Below are 19,312 nucleotides of genomic sequence, written 5' to 3'. Positions count from 1 at the left end.
TGATTGGAGACCCCCACGTGAACCACGGGAGTAGGTGACATCCTAAGGCTCCTCCAAGCTCTAGAAGCGGAGGGGCCTCAGAAAGCCCGAATCAGACCAGAGCCACAGAAGGGTGTTGACTGATCACACCCGACAGAACATTCGGAGGAAGAGCTCCCGGCAGCAGGAGCAGGGAGAAGAGGAAGGCAGAGCGGGGTGAGGCCCAAGCCAGCGACACCATCAGGAGCTGCTGCCAGGGGGCCATCGACCGCCAGTGGCCAGGCAGCCAAGGGTCCCGGGGGCAGGACTGTGCCAGCCCGGCCCACAGCTCTTGGAGGTCAGGCAGGTAACAGCTGTCCCCGGGCAGCGTCCCTGCTGTTCTGGGAGCACAAACAGGATGTTTGGGAGCAGATTACCAGAAGTGACCACAGGAAGCCATGACACCACCTCCAGGTAGCGCTCCTCCCCCCGCTTGTTCAGCGTGGCTCTCAGCAGACCGGGCACAAGACCTCACGTGCCGACTTCCAAAGAGAGGGACGGGCAGGAATTCGCGGGAGGTTCGGGACACAGCAGAAGAGGCCATCGGGGGCAATGAGGCCCCAGCCACCCGGCAGCCAGCTGGCCCGAAGATGCAGCCAGGCGGACGCACAGCCCCGCGTGGGCCAGGGGGTCCCCAGGCCGGCTCGCCGAGGCACAGTGCAGTCTCCCGGCGCCGCAGCCGCTCCCTCACATCCACATCACTGTCCTGGAGCTCCCGGTGATGAGAAAGCGCCCCAGAGGGCCAGCCGAGCCCGAGCCCACGGGAAATGGCAGATACAGAGGAAACCAAGGGCAGGCCATGGGACACACCCATTGCCACCGAAGGAAGAGGAACAGTCCTGGAAACGGAGCAAGAAAGAGCCCGGCCAGGACTCTCAAAGCCACTTCAAACCCCCAACGGGGCCAGGGCTGACCCAACAGATGGACTGCTGCCTGGCCAGGATGGCTCAGTGGTTGAGCACCGACCTATGAACCACGAGGTCACAGCTCCATTCCCGGTCGGAGCATGTGCCAAGGTTGCAGGCTTGGTCCCTGGTGGGGGGCGTGCAGGAGGCAGCCGATCAATGACTCTCTCTCATCGTTGATGTTTCTCTCTCTCCCTCCCTCGCCCTTCCTCTCTGGAGTCAATAAAGATATACTTAAAAAACAAAAACAGACTGACTGCCCCTGAAGGGCACAGAGGTGGCAGAGCAGGCTTCTAGCTAATGGCTGTGCCCACTCAACTGACAAAAACCACAGCTCATAGTCAGGAAAACCACCCCCCCTTTTTCTGCTGCTACTCGGAGCCCTGCTGGCCCAGGCCCACCGTGAGCGTCACAGACGTCGCGGAGCAGCCTTCACAGCCTCCTGGGCCCCAGGACCCCTGAGGGTTCTGGGAGACGCCGAGGCTGCACTGGAAGCAGGTCCCGGAGTGGCTTCGGCGGCAGCTCGGCTGTTAGCATTAGGTGAGCGGCTACTATGAACCGAGCCACCAAACCACCTCCTCCCCCAGCCACTTCCTCCTCAAAGCCACCGACGAGGCTCCGGGGAAATGGCCAACTAATACGCCCGGCCCTGGGGTACCACATCACCTGCAGATCAGAGACCCAACACCACCCCACCGGGCCACAAAGGGTCCCAAATCACATTCGGAAGATAACCAAGGTCAGATTCCTTCCCTGGGCCCAGCTGAACGGCCAGCCAGGTTCATAGGCATTAAATGCCCACCACCAAGGCCACAGCAAACCTAAGCAGCGGGTTCGGGAGGCGGAGAGGTGACAGAGAAAGCCAGACCCCCACAGCAGTACCTAGATTACTCCAAGGATGAACAATGACACCGTTACCCTTGGCTGAGCACTTTAAAGCATTCAGGAAATGCACCTGCTTCACAGATCCGGGACCGAGGCTCAGGTGCAGGTGATCCGCCCGGGTCACAGCCAGCAGGGACGGCATGGATCCAGGCCCAGGAGTGGCCGACAGCGGAGCCTGTGTTCTGTCCGGGGCACCGCGCTGCCGCCCACCCGCCTGGAAGCAGAGGGTTTCCCGCTCAGACTGCCCGGTGGAGGAAGTGGTTGGCATCACGGTTCATACCCATTTCATCATCGACCATCAAACACTCATTAAGCAACTGCCGAGAGAACCGAGCCATACTTGGCGGTGAGAGACCCTTGAAAGGCAGGTAAGAGCCCTGTCTTCAAGGGGCTTTCCGGGCTGGGGAGAGACAAAAGGAAAGAAGCCTGACTTATAAAATCTGGGAAGTTGTACCAAAGTGGGAGGGCCAAGAGGTTGCAGGTTTTAACCAGAAAAAGTCTTCTGCAGAAGGAGGCTGCAGCTGAGACCCCAAAGGGGGAGGGGGAGGGGAGATGGGCCGGGCGGAGGCTATTTGCCACGTGGACTCCAGGCAGAGGTCAGCGCCCGGAGCGGTCAGAATTCAAATCTAACTCAGAGGATACAGCGCAAGAAATCCCCAGACTCGGCAACTGTGTGTTTGCTGTAAATACAGGGCGGAAAGAGAGCATTCTTAGAAGCTCCCAAGTCAGGGCCAGGTGGGAATGTGCTCCGGGAGCTGGGCCCGCGACAGGCGGCAGGCGACAGAGCCAATGCAGGGCTGGGACCCTCAGGCGACTGGTGGGGCCAACTCTGACTTTTCAAAAGAAACGACATGTGGGTTGGGTAGGTGTGAGCCCCTGATGCTTTACATGTTGATGAGTAACTTGGAATATTTTTTTTAGCATTCTTCTTCTTCTTTTCTTTTTTTTTTACAGAGAGGAAGAGAGAGGGATAGACAGCCAGAAACATTGATGAGAGAGAAACATCGATCAGCTGCCGCCTGCACACCCCCCACCGGGGATGTGCCTGCAACCAAGGTACACGCCCCCCGACCGGAATCGAACCAGGACCCCCCCCAGCCCGCAGGCCGACGCTCTATCCACTGAGCCAAACCAGTTTCAGCTTGGAATATTTTTTAAATATATTTTTATTGATTTCAGAGAGGAAGGGAGAGGGGGGGAGAGAGAGAGAGAGAGAGAGAGAGAGAGAGAGAGAGAGAGACGTCAATGATGAGAAAGAATCATTGATCGGCTGCCTGCACACCCCACACTGTGGATCGAGCATGCATGTGCCCTGACTGGGCATTGAACCCTGACTTCATGGTTCAAAGGAGTCTCGCCAGCCTGATAACTTGGAATGTTTTTAAATACCATGAAGGCAAGCAACAAGGGTCTGCAGGCCAAACCCAACCTGTGATTTCCCACCTCTGCCTACAGGTGTCAGTGTGAAGAACCAGAAAGAGAATGGGCTGGGTGCACAAGACCCAAGATCAAGTTCTCGAAACGTTATCTGTTGCGACAGTGGGTGTGTCCATTCCTCTCAGTCCCCCGGGTTTCAGTTTTCCTTCCTCATCTGTAAAACGGGGAAAACTATGATCTGCCCCGAAGGATTGTTGTCACAATCATATAAAAAATGACAAAGCAGCCCTAGCTGATGTGGCTCAGTGGTTAGGGGCATCGGCCCACAGAACGAAGGGTCTGGGGTTCGATTCCTAGTGAAGGGCGCATATCTCGGTTGCAGGCTAGATCCCCGGCAGGGGTCAGGGTCAGGGCACATGTGGGAGGCAACCAATGGATGTAACGTCGATGTTTCTCTCTCTGCCCCCCCCCCCCCCCCCCCGCTCCCTTCCACTCTCTTTAAAAATCAATGGAGCGCTAGCTGGTTTGACTCAGTGGGTAGAGCATTGGCCTGCAGACTGAAGGGTCCTGGATTTGATTCAAGTCAAGGGCACTTGCGGGCTGGATCCCCAGTGGGGGGCGTGCAGAAGGCAGCCGATCAATGGTTCTCTCTCATCATTGATGTTTCTATCTCTCTCTCCCTCTCCCTTCCTCTCTGAAATTAATAAAAATATATTAAAAAAGGAAAAATAAAATAAAAACCAATGGAAAAATATCCTCGGGTGAGGATTTAAAATAATAATAATAATTAATAAAAGTCACCAGGCATCTGAAAAAAAAGACAAAGCATGTGAAAATGTTGCCTAGCCTAGAAGAGCCCATGATTTCACACAGGCCGAGGAAGCGCGGGGACAGCAACAGAGGGCGCAGACAATAGAGGAGGCCACGAGGAGAGCGAGAGGAAATGAGTTGGGTCTTTGCCGGCGTGCAGGCCGGAAGAATCTGGACAATGGCATCCACGTCAAGGGTGGAAATATAAATTTAGGAGTCGCCAACACACAGTGAGAGAAGAGGTCACGCAAGTAGATGAACTGACCTAGGAATCTGGGAGAGACACAGGGAGCCCAGCGAAAGCTTTGGGAAAACACAAAAGCAGCGGATCTTAAGGAAGAGAAGGGGAATATGGCCACTGAGGCGTGGGAGGTGTGCTAGCAAAAGGCAAGAATGGCCCAGGCTGAGTTAGAAACAGAAGAGGATGCCCTGGCTGGTCTGGCTCAGTGGATAGAGCGTCGGCCTGGGGACTGAAGGGTCCCGGGTTCGATTCCAGTCAAGGGCACATGCCTGGGTTTGGGGCTCGATCCCCAGTAGGGGGTGTGCAGGAGGCAGCCAATCAATGATTCTCTCTTATCATTGATGTTTCTATCTCTCTCTCTCCCTTCTTCTCTGAAATCAATAAAAATACATTTAAAAAAAAACACACAGGAAAGGAGCCCTGACTGGTTGCTCAGTGGTTAGAGTGTTGGCCCTTGGACCAAAGGGTCATGGGTTCGATTCCCAGTCAAGGGCACATACCTGGGTTGTGAGTTCACTCCCCTTGCCCCCTGTCAGGGTGCATGCCAGAGGCAACTAGTCAAAGTGTCTCTCTCACATTGATGTTTTTCTCTCTCTCTCCTCTCTCTTCCTCCCTCCCTTTCACTCTCTAAAAATCAATGGCAAAAATATCCTTGGATGAAGATTACAACAACAACAACAAAAGAACAACAACAGAAAAGAAGCAAACAAAAGAAGTTAGGAAGAACAGGAAGGTAAAAACACCAGAAGAAAAGGGGTGAAGATAAACCTGCACTGGCCCGGCCGCTGTGAGTCCGTGGTTGAGCGCCGATCTATGAACCAAGAGGTCAGGGTTCAATTCCCGGTCAGGGCACATGCCCAGGTTGCGGGCTCGATCCCCGAGTGTGGGGTGTGCAGGAGGCAGCCGATTGATGATTCTTTCTCATCACTGATGTTTCAGTCTCTCTAGCCCTCTCCCTTCCTCTCGGATCAATAAAAAAACTGCACTGATGGGAGCTACGGGTGGGAGGGCACCGGGCGTTATAAAGGTGCTGAGGCGGGAGAAGACGGGGGGAGGAGTAAAGAGGATGGAGAAAGAGGGCCTCGAGGAAGGTCTGTCCGAGGTGTAAACACCTCCATGGCCCTCATCTCTGGGGCCCCCCAATCAAGAAAGGCAGGATTTGGGCCCATTTTACAGCCTGCGTTCAACAGGTGTTTGTTTTTTTTAATTGTTGTAAGAGGCAGCCCTAGCCGGTATGGCTCAGTGGATAGAGCGTCAGCCTGCGGACCAAAGGGTCCCGGGTTCGATTCTGGTCAAGGGCACATACCTTGATTGCAGGCCCCTCTGGGGCTCGTGCAGGAGGTAACCAATCGATGTGTCACATCGATGTTTCTCTCTGTCGCTCCCCCTCCCACTTTCCCTAAAAATCAGTGGAAAAATATCCTCGGGTGGAGATTAACAACAACAACAAAAGACACACGGACTTGGGGCCAGAGGAGAATGGAGACGGACGCCTGAGGGTCCCTGAGACACTGAGAGGGGCTCCCGGAAGCTCCCTCCCACCTCGCTCTTGCTCGCCCGAAACAGCTGGAAATGTGTGACCCGCTCCCCCCACAAGAAAACAGAACAGAACATGGCTGCTTCTGCCAAGTGAGTTCTGAATAAGCTGCATTCCATTTCATTAAAACAATTACCTGAGTCCCAGCCAAGAATTACATAAAGCTTCCTCCCGGCACCACCCCGCCCCCAGGAAACCCACAGCATGCTTTTCCAACAGGCAGAGTGAGGCCTGACACCCCACTCCGAGATCACACAGGACGGGCCCGTGATCCCTGCAGTGGCCAGCCGCTGCGTCCTGGCACGCTGACGGACAGACGTGTGGCTCGGAGACCTCGCGTGAGGCCCCCTCCTGACAAAGGCCTGCTGGGGCCGCCGGGACCCCCAGGGCCCAGGGGCCACGGGTGCTGGAATCCAGCTATTTCTCTCAGATGGGAGACCAAGCGGCCCGGCTTTGCGTCAGCACAAAACAAGACAAGAGGGACCTCCGAGTGGGGATTCCAGGAGAGGGAGCCTCGAGTGGGAGAACTGGAGGCCGATTTCAGCTGTAAGCCAGAGCCTGGGGCCACTCGGGCCCTGCTGCCCGCAGGCCTGCTGCTCCCTGGGCCACAGATAAGAGGCTCATGACGTAGACTGAATGGCATCTCATCCCCGCCCCCGGCTCCAGCTGCCCAGAGGCTGTTCTCTGCCTTTGCAAAGCTTCCTTCTGCAACCCACCCGGCCACCCCTTCCCAGCCCAGCATCTCCCCTCCCGGCCCTGCTCACCACACCCACGTAAGCCCGGAGTCTGCCTTGGCCAGGGCGGGCCCTGACTTTTGTGCACAGGTCATGGTGGCTGCGGGCTCCTGCCTCCAGCCAGGCCCACGTGGCTCCTTTCCCTGCCCACGCACTCTTTACACCACCGGTGCAGTCACAGGAGGCCCAGCGTCACTCAAGTCAGTCACAGGTAGACACTTAGGGGCACCCCTGGCCGAATGACTCTGAGCCCACTATGGCTTTTTCCAACTTGTTATCATGGAAATATCTAAACATATAGAGAAGTTGAAAGACATTACAATGAGTACACATATACCTTCTACCTATATTCAATTATTAACATTTTGTATAAAAAAATGTGTGCACCCCCATATACACCACACACACACACACACACACACACCTACTTTTTGTTACTATATTCTTTAAAACTAAGTTGCAGACATCATGACATTTTACTCCCGAACAGTTCAGTATGCACCTAACAATAACAATGTTCTCCCATAAAACCACAATCCCACAATCACACAAGAAATGAGCATTAAGAGGCCGTCTTTAAGGGAAAAATTGGCCACCAGGGCTCTGCCGAGTCTGGCCAACCACACGTTCTGCCTGCCAGCGGCCCATCCGAGGCCTCCCCGGAGAGGCCGGGCCTGAGCCCCGGGTTAGGCAATCCGTCCGGGAGCTGGAAGCCCGATCCGGACGCAGATGCGTGCTGGAGGCCAGCGAGCCTCCCGACAAGACCACAGCTGAGAAGGCACAGGGGGCTGGGGCTGTGGAGCTGCGGGCCCATCCCAGGTGAGGGGATGATCTTGGCTGCCCCTTTCCATCAGCGGTTTGTCAAGATTTCCGGGAAAACTCAGCTTCCTAATTCTTCCTCTCACTCTCTTCCTCCCACAAGACACCTTCAGTTCTCCACCTGAAAAGGTGTAACAGCTTCCTCCTCCAATGGGAGGCTCCACAGGCAGCCGTGAGCAAGGACAGGAGAGTCTGCAGGAGGAGGGCACAGAGGCTTCCGAGGCCACCCAGGAGGGCTGGAGGGCCCTCGGAGGCAGCCTAGGTTCCCCGCACATCTGTGCAGTAAGCTCCCACTCTGTCCTGAAGGGAACAGGGGGCGGGATTGGGGACAGGTGCCCAGCGTCCCATCCTGAGTCCCTAAGGAAGAACAGAGGAGGAGGAAGAAGCCACAGAGAAGAGGAAAAGGGCGGATGTGGGAGACGGAACAGAGAATGGAAAGCCAGCAAACCAACAGGCAATCAGGGTCGGATCCAGGATCATGAACTGAAGTGATGATCAGTTATTGCTACCACCCACCTTACAGATGAGCACACAGGCACGGAGGGTGAGCCCAAGGCCACTTTAACCAGCTCACGCTGCGTTAAAACCCCGGCCCTGGCACTCGCTGTTAAAGTGGCCGTGGGCTCCCCCTCCGTGCCTGTGTGCTCATCTGTAAGGTGGGTGGTAGCAATAACAGAACCTGCACCTCGTGTGGCCCACAGGAGTCAACAAACAATGTGTGTCAGGCGCCCAGCACAGCGCCCGCACCCGGCACATGCTCAGGAACTGTTGGGGGTAAGAGTCCCGCAGACACCGTAAGAAGAAACGTGTCCTGCAGAGGTTTGTTATCATTAACGAAGGCAAGGAGACCGCAGCCCAGGGAAGGGCTGGGATGAGAGTGACGCTGGGAGGAAGTTCTTTCAACACCCTCCGTCTGCAGGGTCACACGCCTCATGCATAAATGGCCCCTCAGCGAAGGGCACCCAGCCTCACCAGTGCATGTGCATCACCGGGAAGCCGGAAGGAAGGAAGGAAGACCTCAAACCCACCGTGGTGGGGCTACGGCCGCCAGAAGCCCAGCCTCTCCACACTAAGCCGTGGCTGCCCAGGCAGCGGACCCCTGAGCAGCAGGAAGGGCACCTGCTCAGAATCAGACCCCGGTGTGAAGCCCCGCTCTGCCCCTCACCAGCCCAAGGGAAGCCCTGGCGCTGACTCCGAGCCCCTGGGAGGGCATATGGCTCCAGCAGTGCCTCTGCACAGGCCCAGCAGCTGGGTGCCTGACCCCGGCCTAACACAGAGGCACCACAGACAGGCAAGCCCCAAGTCCAGACTTTCCATGGAAACGGAGGCTCCACAGCCCCAAATGCCCCAGGCAACTCCCCTCTTCCCCTCTCCCCGCGCACCCCTCCCCCCAGTACCCCTCCAAGGACAATGAGGCACTGTTTTCCAGAGGGTCAAGACTGCTGAGAAGCTGAACGAAGACATGTCCAGATTCCAGAGGCAACTGGGCATCGCCAACAGCTGGCTGCTCCCCGGAGAGGGGCAGGCAAAGCTATCGGGGCCTGCACCGGACCCCGCCCTCTGCACAGAGCCATGTCCTGGGGTGGCCTCCAGGCAGAACTTTGAAAGGTAACTAGCAACCACTCAGCAGGCCCCCTGGTCAGTCACAGATCACACTCTTGCCTTATTATGATTAAAACGACCAGATCGGCCCAGCCCTCAGTGGTTGAGAGTCGGGAGGTCGTGGTTTGATTCCCGGTCAGGTTCAATCCCCCGTGGGGGGTACACAGGAGGCAGCCGATCGATGATTCTCTCCCATCATTGATGTTTCTATCTCTCTCTCCCTCTCCCTTCCTCTCTGAGAAAATAAATAAAATAAAATAAAATGACCAGATCCAGAACTGGATCAGTCCAGGCTCCAATCCCGGCTCCCCCAGTGGGCTTCTCCGGAGCTCGGGTTTCCACGTCTGCACGCAGAGATAACACACCTCCCTCCCGGAAGGGCCGTGAGGAAACTCACAGAGTGCCGAGTCCATGCCTGTCTCCACCAAGCAGGAGTGATCCTTAGTGACCTCAACTGTGGTCACAGCGCCCCCCCCCCGCCCCCCCGCCCTCGCACTAGGAAGGGAAATGGGGAAAGCAAGGGGTCAGGTCAGAAAACGTAATCAGAGGCTCCTCCGTGCTCTGTGCCGGGGGAACTCTGTCCAGGAAACTCCGGCCAGAGAACAGGGCAACTCCCGGCCAAACCAGCGTCTAAACAGTAATGAGGAAAGCCACCAGCGGCCACCGCACCGCACAAGGCCGAGCGCACACAGGGAAAGGCTGTGTTTATGTTTTCCTGCCCAAAGAGCGATAAACTGGTAACTTATTAAATAGCACATGGCCGGTCCGTCACTAGCAGCTACGGGGAGGGGAGAGTTCCCCAATTTCTTTAAGACCAAAAACAAAGTCCCAGCCCAGACCCCTGCCTCCTCTAGGCTCGTCACGGGACAGACCATAAGCTCTCCCCTGTTCCGGGGGCCAGGAGGCTCACAGCTGAGGGCACGCTCAGGAGAAAAATAAAAACGCGGCCTGGCCTCTGTGTCTACCCTAACTAAGGAAAACAGCTGATGGGCAGGGTGCTGAGCAGTCAGCCAGCCAGACAGCTGACGGGCCTGAGCACAGAGGCAAATTCCTCTCCCCTCCTGCAGCCCCATCCTCCCGCCCTGGCTCTGGTCAGCCAGGCGCGGCCGGCCCCTGGGAGCTTAGGCCAAGGAAGTTGGGCAGCCAGGACCCAAACAACTGGGAGCTGGGGTGGAAGGCAGCAGAAGCTACAGGTGGCAGCCATCACCCTGCCACGACCTCCCTTCCCCCACGGCTCCCCCTCCTCAGGAGGAAAGGCCTGGCGTACAAGAGGGGCAGGTCTGGGCGCTGGGGCTGGGCTCTAGTCCTGGCTTTGTCAACCCAGTGGCTGTGCAGCCTTGGGCAAGTGACTCAACCTCTCTTCGTTTTCTCCATTTGGGAAAGGCAGGCAGTGCTGGCAGCAGTGGCCCTGAGGGGCCCTTTCCAAAGGGTTGCTGGGAGGACGGGACAGCTGAGGTCTGGAGAAGAACTCCACGCACAGCACAGTGAAAGGCCTACCATTTGCCAGTGCACTCTTTCCTTTCCGAGACCAACTCCGTGTCCTGGCCCTCCACGGAAGACTATCGGAGACAGGAACTCAGGACTTTACTGCAAACTCTACGAAGACGCTCTCAGACCTTGGAACCGCTCGGGGAATGAGCAGAAGCAACAGAGCCACATCGGCATGTTAGGAGCTGTAACGGCTCCCGCTCCCACGGGGAAAGCCTGGTTAGAAAAATATCCCCCCGCATCCTTTGAAGCTTACTTATTTTTATGTGCAAAAAAATACCTGCCTGGAGGCCATGCCAACCTTGAGTGTGTGGGGAAAGTGGGTGCCAAGTCTGACCCAGGGCAGAACTATGCCTGGCAGCCATCGCCCGCTGCACAACAGGCAGGACCGGACACCATCCCCAGCTCCGGGATGGGGGGGGGGGCAGGGGGATGGGGGGAATGATCCCAAAAGAAGCTGCCAGGAAGTAGTGAGATCCCAGTCCTCCTCCCTGTGCCCTTGAAGTCCAGTGCCTGCAAACAGCCAGGCTTAGTGCCCTGTGCACTGGGGGGGGGGGGGGGGGTCACTTAGGGGGGATGAATCCACTCCTCACAGCCTGGGACAGAGGAAGCAGCAATGGCCATACAAGGCACCCACAGTCCAGAGAGGGAAGACAAGGCCCCTACAGAGAGAAACTTTCCCCTCCTCAGAGGCCCTCCAGCCTCAGGCGTGAAGGGGAGGGAGCGTGAACCCTCCCACTCCAGGGTGCACGCCACAAGGCATTCCTAGAGCCCTGGCACCAGCCCCCTGGCTGAGTGTCTGGTTCCGGGAGACACCTTCTCCTGCCTTAACAGCGAATCCAGGCTGGCGTGAAAGAGGCGCTCTGGGGCTCCAATAACAGGAGAACAGTGAGACTCTGTCCCCGCGTCCTGTCCTCCTTTCCCGTGTGGCTTCCAGCAGGTCTGAGGCCCGGCGGCGGGACGGACTCTGCCAGCCAGGACAGGTTCAAAGATGGCCATACCTTGAGGCCCACTTCCCTCCTCTTTCCCTGGCATTTCACCAGCGTCTGGGAGTGGGGTGCCGATTCTGTCTCCCCAGTTTACCCTTCTAAGATGAGGCTGGTGTATGATATGCTAGGAAAGGGGACGGCTGGGACCCAGAGGGCAGACGGCAGTCAGTGAAATGGAGTGACGGGTCCATGAGACAGGGTGGCCAGACCTGGAGTGGGGGTCAGTGGGACGCCTGGGAAACTTGTCTTTGCAGGGGGAGGCTCATCTCTAACTGCGGGTCTGACAGGAAAGGGCTGGGCTCCCAGAGGCTATCCCTGAAGTGGGAGCGGTCCTCCGGGGGCGGGAGCAAGCCCTGGAATGGGGGGACCAGCTTGTGGGATCAGGCAGCTGCTCCCCGAGTTGGGCGGCGGATCTGGGCGGTGGGGGTGGGGGAGCGGTCTGTGAAGCGAGGGTCCCCTCGCTGGGGAGGTGGTCTGCTCCAGGCAGTGAGGGTCCTGCCCCTGTAGCGGTCGGGTTGGGTCCCTGAGGTGCAAGCTGGTCCCTGGGGCTGGGCTGGGAGACGGGGGTGGGTCCCCGAGGGCCGGGGTCCGGAGGTGGGGTCGTCCCCGAGGCGGGGGTGGCGGCGGTGAGGCCGGCGCGGGGCCGGCCTGGTCGGGGCTCAGGCCCGGCCCGAGATCCCCGCCCCGCGGAGCGCCGGCCGGCAGGGACCCAGCGGGGACCGGCCACCAGGGGTGGGATCCCAGGGCCCGCCGCTCGCTCGCTCGCGCCCGCCCGCCCCGGGGCCGCGCGCCCCCCGCTGCCTCCACCCGGGCCCCGCTCACTCACCCAGGTCGTCCATGGCGGGGCCGCGAGCGCCGGGAACCGGCCGGACGTCCCGCTCGCTGCCCGTCCCGGGGCCGCCGCTCTCCGCCCGCAACTTTTCCGCCGCGAGCCTCGGCCCGGAACGGAACGCGCCGCCGCCGCGCGCCCCCGCGCCCGGCCGTCTTGGCGGACGCGCGCGCCCCGCCCCCGCGCGCCCCCGCGAGCACCTCGGCCCCGCCCCGTGCGCGCCAGCCCCGCCCCCGCCGCGGCCCGCGAGCGCGCGCCTGGCCGGACGGTGGGCGACGCTGGGCGGGGCGGCGGCGCCCCCTCGCGGCACGGGCGACAGGTGGGTGACTCCCAGGCCTTCAGGCCCTCGGGTCCGTCTTTCTGTCCGTCTCAAAGTCACAGGCCCGTCGCCTGTCTTGCTATCTCAGTCTGATCTGTGTCTGTCCATCCACCAGACACTCATCACATGTCTGCCCGGGGAGAGTCAGACTGGTCTGCCTGTCTTTCTCCCAGTAGGTCCCCTCCCAGGAGCCCTAAATCCATGCCGGGCAAGGAAGCGGGGACCTTTGGAGGACCTTCCCTGGGGTCGCCCATGACAGTGTAACTCGCAGCCCAGCCTTTGGGGCAGACTCAGTACTTTCCAGGTTCTGTATCTCAACCTTCCACATGTCCGCTCTCCCAGAGGGAGACTTCTGAACTCTGCATGGAGCAGAAGGAACCCCACCTCAGACATTAAAAGAAAAACTACAAAGACCTGACACCCAGTGCCAGGCACAGTGTCCGGAACACCCCACTGCCACCCCAGAGGGCTCTCTCCCACAGACTCAGAAATCGAGTAATAATAACAACCGCCATTTACTAAGTGACAGATACTATATGGCTGTTATCTAAATTAATTCTCATAAAGGTAGTTATTACTATCGGCCCTTCCCCACATTTTGTCAATTTTATATAAAAACTAGGGGCCCAGTGCACGAATTCGTACACCTTGAAAGGAACTGTGGGCCGCAAGGCAGCGGTGGGCACAGGGGCGGGTCTCGGCCCATTCTCCGTGCCCCTCCTCCGTGGCCCAGTCCCCTGTCTACCGGCTACAGCAGCTCCCACGTGCTGACGGCACCAGCCCCGCTCACACCCGCTGATGGCACTGAGCGATTGGGGCCGGCACCAGCAGTGGGTGTGAGCGGCAGCTGCCAGCCCCAATTGCCCCTCAGGAGCAGGGGGAGGTGGAGAAGCCCTCAGGGGCGATCAGGGCCAGCAGCTGCCGTTTGCACCCGCTGATGGCACCAGGTGGGACCGCAGTGCATGGCGGCAAAGAATTTTCAGTAACCGCCAGAGGCTCGCCCCGATGGCAGTGACTGGCACTCTGCCTTGGTCTGGCGCCCCTGCTCACCTGCTCCACCATCCCACTGTGGCCGATGCCTGCCATGTTCAGTGCGCACCCCCTGGTGGTCAACACACGTCATAACGACCAGTTGTTCGGTTGTTCAGTTGTTCCGCCATTTGATCTATTTGTATATTAGGGTTTTATATATATAGATACTCTGCAGCCTTAGCCGGTTTGGCTCAGTGGGTAGAGCATCAGCCTTGCAGACCGAAGGGTCCAGGGTTCCATTCTGGTCAAGGGCACATACCTCAGTTGCAGGCTCCTCCCCGGCCCAAGCCCTGGTCAGGGTTCATGCAGGAGGCAACCAATTGATGTGTTTCTCTCACATTGATAGTTCTGTCTTTCCCTCTCCCTTCCACTCTCTAAAAAATCACTGGAAAAATATCCTCGGGTGAGGATTTAAAAAAAAAAAAAAAAAAAAAAAACTCTGCAAACACAGCTTCCAGCTCCCCTTCCCCCAAGAATCCAGCCCCCAAGACCCTCTGTGTCAGGCCAGACCCTCCAGGAAGCAGATGTTGAGAGTTGCCTTATCGCCTGTGAACGAGAAAGAGGAAGAAGCAGGACTGGGTAAAGAGAGACTCAGAGCTGACAATGCAACTGGGAGCTCCAGAAAACTATTCATGAGAGGAGTCCCCATTGAGCAGAGTGTCCAGGCCCCAATTCCCCACCATGTCCAGCCACTGGCTGGGGATGCCCAGAGCAGTGTGCTCTTGTGTCTGGAAACTGTCATTCACCCAGCTGGATAACAAGCTCTTTTTTGAAGGCAGAGCCAAGAGGTTCACCTCTGTAGCTGCCACATCCTCTTATATTAAATTCAAGAGCCCAGCCCTAGCCACTTTAGCTCAGTGGATAGAGGGTCGGCCTGCAGACTGAAGGGTCCCGGGTTCGATTCTGGTCAAGGGCATATGTCTGGGTTGCAGGCTTGATCCCCAGTAGGGGGTGTGCAGGAGGCAGCTGATCAATGAGTCACTCTCATCATTGATGTTTCTATCTCTCTCTCCCTCTCCCTTCCTCTCTGAAATCAATAAAAAATATATATATTTTAAAAAGTGTGGGGTACAGGCCTAACCGGTTTGGCTCAGTGGATAGAGTGTCGGCCTGCGGACTGAAGAGTCCCGGGTTCGATTCCGGTCAAGGGCATGTACCTTGGTTGCGGGCACATCCCCAGTAGGGGGTGTGCAAGAGGCAGCTGATCGATGTTTCTCTCTCATCGATGTTTCTAACTCTCTATCCCTCTCTCTTCCTCTCTGTAAAAAATGAATAATAATAATAATAATAATAATAAAAAGCCGCCGAAACCGGTTTGGCTCAGTGGATAGAGCGTCGGCCTGCGGACTCAAGGGTCTCAGGTTCGATTCCGGTCAAGGGCATGTACCTTGGTTGCGGGCACGTCCCCAGTGGGGGGTGTGCAGGAGGCAACTGATCGATGTCTCTCTCTCATCGATGTTTCTAACTCTCTATCCCTCTCTCTTCCTCTCTGTAAAAAATCAATAAAATATATTTTAAAAAATAATAAATAAATAAATAAATAAATAAAGCCTTAAAAAAAAAAAAAAGTGTGGGGTACAGGTTGAGTACACAGATCCACTCAGGTTTAAGTCCCAACTAGGCTCCTTGCTTGTGTTAAATTTCAGGCTGGTTACTCTCTATGCTTCAGTTTCCTCCTCTATAGAAAAAAGATTAATAAAATCCACCTCTCAAATAGGAATAAAGGAGATGCTATGCCGGGCAACCTCAAACTACGGCCCGCGGGCCACATGTGGGTGTTTTTGCAATTTTGTTTTTTTTTTACTTCAAAATAAGATATGTGCAGTGCGCATAGGAATTTGTTCATAGATTTTTTTAAAACTATAGTCCGGCCCTCCAACGGTCTGAGGGACAGTGAACTGGCCCCCTGTTTAAAAATTTGAGGACCCCAATATGCATTTAGGACTTAGGATAATCCTTGTCACTAATAAGCATTCTTGACTCATTGCTATCCACTAGAAACAAAATGCAAATTACATATGTAGTAGCCACATTTATTTTCTATTATTTTAAATATATTTTTATTGATTTCAGAGAGGATGGGATAGGGAGAGAGAGATAGAAACATCAATGATGAGAGAGAATCATTCATCAGTTGCCTCCTGCATGCCCCACACTGGGGATCAGGCCCGCAACCCAGGCATGTGCCCTTGACCGGAATTGAAGCCAGGGACCCTTCAGTCCACAGGCCAACACTATCCACTGAGCCAAACCGGCTAGGGCTGTAGTAGCCACATTTTAAAAAGGGAAAAAGAAACAGGAAAGATTAATGTTCATATATCTTATCTAATTCAATATATCCTAAATGTTATCACTTCTACTTGTAACCAATATTTTAAAAAATCAATGAGGTCACTCACTTATTTTTTTCGTACCAGGTCTTGGAAATTCGGTGTGTGTTGGATACTTACAGCACTTCTCAGTCTGACTAGCCACATTCCAAGTACGAAGTAGCCACATGTGGCTAGTGGTTACCACACTGGACAGTTTTAAATATTATCTGGCATCATTATTTTGCTATTTCCTCAGAAAATCATTTCCTAACCTGCTAGGCCAGTGGTCGGCAAACTCATAAGTCAACAGAGCCAAATATCAACAGTACAACGATTGAAATTTCTTTTGAGAGCCAAATTTTTTAAACTTAAACTTCTTCTAACGGCATTTCTTCAAAATAGACTCGCCCAGGCCGTGGTATTTTGTGGAAGAGCCACACTCAAGGGGCCAAAGAGCCGCATGTGGCTTGAGAGCCGCAGTTTGCGGAGCACGGTGCTAGGCTATGTCAGGGCTCCTGTTATTAAGATCTTTACTTAGCAACCTGAAGCACTTGTCATAGTTACAATTAAATAGTTCTGATGCACTTGTTGTTTGCCTCTGTTCATCTTCTACTAGACTTTATTATATATATATATATTTTTATTTTTTTTTATTTTTTTTTTTCAGAGAGGAAGGGAGAGGGAGAGATAGAAACATCAATGATGAGAATCATTGATTGGCTGCCTCCTCCAGGCCTGGGGATCGAGCCCAAAACCTGGGCATGTGCCCTTGACTGGAATTGAACACCGGGACCCTTCAGTCCGCAGGCTGACGCTCTATGCTGAGCCAAACCAGCTAGGGCATTCTTCTACTAGACTTTAGACTTCAGAAAGGCAAAAACCATATCTGTCTTGTTCACTGCTCTACCCCAGTGCCTGGCATAGGGCACAGCACATAGTAGGTGCTCAATAAAAGTATGCTCTGTGAATAACATTTATTAAGTACTTCCTAATGAATTAAGGTGAGGGCTGCACTAACTGATGCTGGAAAGAAAGAGGGGATTAAGAAAAGAAAAAAAAATGATTTATAGTAATAAATCCCAGAGCTTAGAATATAGATGTAGAAATGTTCTTTACAAAAGCAACAATTGGTCCTTGTAGAAAGATAATTAGAAAGGAAAAAAAAGAAGATAAACTAAGAGATAAAAATCCACAGCCAAAAAACTGAATGCCCAGTTGTACAGTCTTCTAGACCATTGTGGTACACACATATACACACATGTAAGTATCTACAGCACATATACAAAATGTTTAAATGTGCATTTTTATACTTATGTACACTGCTTTGAAAACTGTTATTTTCCTCTTTTTTTATTGTCTAAAGTTTTACATATGTCTCCTTTTTCCCCAATTGACCTCCCCCCCCCCCTCCCCCGCCCCAGCCATTCCCACCCCCGGCAAGCCCCCCCCGCCCCACCGCCCCAGTGTCTGTGTCCATTGGTCATGCTAATATGCATGCACACAAGTCCTTTGGTTGCTCTCTAACCCCCCACCTCCCCTGCCATTTGTCTCTGGATCTATTTGAAAACTGTTCTTTTTCACTTAACACTATCTTGTAAGCTACTTTTCATGGCACTCAATATTTTTCTAAAACATGATTTTGGGGGGCAAAATAGGGTTCCATCGTATTACTGTTCCCATATTTACCAGTTCCCTGGTTAAATTTAGTTATTTCCAAGATTTCACAGTAGCCAGCAATGCTGAGAAGAACATCGTGGTAGTTAAATCTTGGGGCACATCCTTAATTATTTCCTGAAGATCAATTCCTAGAAGCGGACGTGCTGTGTCAGAGGTTAAGTGCGCTGCTGTCAGTCCATTAGCTGGGTGCCGACACAGCGCTGTCCATAACAACTGTGTCTAGATAAATATATACTGACATTTCACGCACACTGACTCCCACATAATACCTTAGGGTGACCCCACGAAGAATTGCCCCCAAGCCCATCCGGCGTGGCTCAGTGGTTGACGTAAAACAGTTCTAAGAAAAATAAAACGGAACAGTGTGTGTAACGTGTACCTTTGAGGAGAAAAACGGGAACCAATTTATTTGTTTGAAATGCTTACACATGGTGGAGCATCTCTGGAATAAATAAACTCTAGTGTCTTCTGGCAAGGGGTGGGGTGGGGTGGGGTGGGGTGGGGTGGGAGAATGGGGTAGCTGGGGATCAGGAATGGGAAGGGGATTTCCCTAAATACCCTTCGGGATCTTCTGAATTTTGAACCACATACACAACCTTATCTACTCCTAGAATGAGTTAATATTTCAAAATAAAACACAACCGTAAAAATGACACCTCAGACATTGACATGAATCAGCTGCAGAGTGATTCAAATCAGGCCTGGAAAGGTTTCCTGGAAAAGGGGGAACTCTGAGCTGATTTTTGGAGACTAGGAGGCCATGGGATGGGCATTCCAGAAGGAAGAGTTGGGTTAGTGATCAGAAATGTATGCTGAGCCGAAACCGGTTTGGCTCAGTGGATAGAGCGTCGGCCTGCGGACTCAAGGGTCCCAGGTTCGATTCTGGTCAAGGGCATGTACCTTGGTTGCGGGCACATCCCCAGTAGGGGGTGTGCAAGAGGCAGCTGATCGATGTTTCTCTCTCATCGATGTTTCTAACTCTCTATCCCTCTCTCTTCCTCTCTGTAAAAAATCAATAAAATGTATTTAAAAAAAAAAAAAAAAAGAAATGTATGCTGAGCCTGCCTGATGTGGTTCTAGTGGTCGAGTGTCAACCCATGAACCAGGAGGTCATGGTTCGACTCCCGATCAGGGCACATGCCCTGGTTGCAGGCTCGATCCCCAGTGTGGGGCGTTGCAGGAGGCAGCCAAGCCATGATTCTCTCTCATCATTGGTGTTTTCATCTCCCTCTCCCTCTCCCTTCTTCTCTGAAATAAATAAAAATATATTTTAAAAATAAATAAAATGAAAGAGGTGCCCACTGTAGCAATCAATGTATTTGCCCAGAAAGCCACATAGGAGGGCATCTGGAGAATGTTTGATGTGTGTGTTTGGACGCGCTCTGCAGTTTTCCCAGGATTCTCCCGGGTTAGGGAGGGGGAGGGGGAACGCAGATCCAGTTCTAACACTTGTTGTTCTGTAATCCTGACCCGCTCCCCCTCCTCCATGCAAGGAAACATCCTTGGAAACATCAGCCCCTGATGGAACGGACCCCCACCCAACCCTCCCACAGTTCCCGAGCCAGCCTGGACCATTGGCTCCAGGGGATGGAAAGGGGGACCCCAAGGACTCTGTCAGCAGGGAAAGGGTCCACCAGCCCCCAACAGCCTCTCAGTGTTCAAATGACAGCAGGAGGTCTGCAAGCTCACCGGCTTCTCTGGGTTAAACATGCCCCATGCCCGGGGCCCTCAGTGTCCA

General features: G+C 54.5%; 1 protein-coding gene across 3 annotated transcripts in view; it reads right to left on the bottom strand.

Moving 5' to 3' along the window:
- PXN (paxillin) overlaps window positions 1-12,373 on the bottom strand; it is a 46,724-nt gene extending 34,351 nt beyond the window's left edge. For all 3 annotated transcript variants that reach the window (XM_054712523.1, XM_054712524.1, XM_054712525.1), the window contains exon 1: window positions 12,232-12,373. In XM_054712523.1, coding sequence (XP_054568498.1) covers window positions 12,232-12,244 — 13 coding nt within the window. In that variant the 5' untranslated portion in view covers window positions 12,245-12,373. The remainder of the gene's footprint in view (window positions 1-12,231) is intronic.
- Between the last annotated feature and the right edge of the window lie 6,939 nt (window positions 12,374-19,312).

Source organism: Eptesicus fuscus, chromosome 23 (assembly GCF_027574615.1).
Source record: "Eptesicus fuscus isolate TK198812 chromosome 23, DD_ASM_mEF_20220401, whole genome shotgun sequence".
In the NCBI taxonomy this organism is placed as follows: domain Eukaryota; kingdom Metazoa; phylum Chordata; class Mammalia; order Chiroptera; family Vespertilionidae; genus Eptesicus; species Eptesicus fuscus.
Note: the sequence above shows the minus strand (reverse complement) of the source record. Positions and strands in the feature narration are given on the sequence as shown.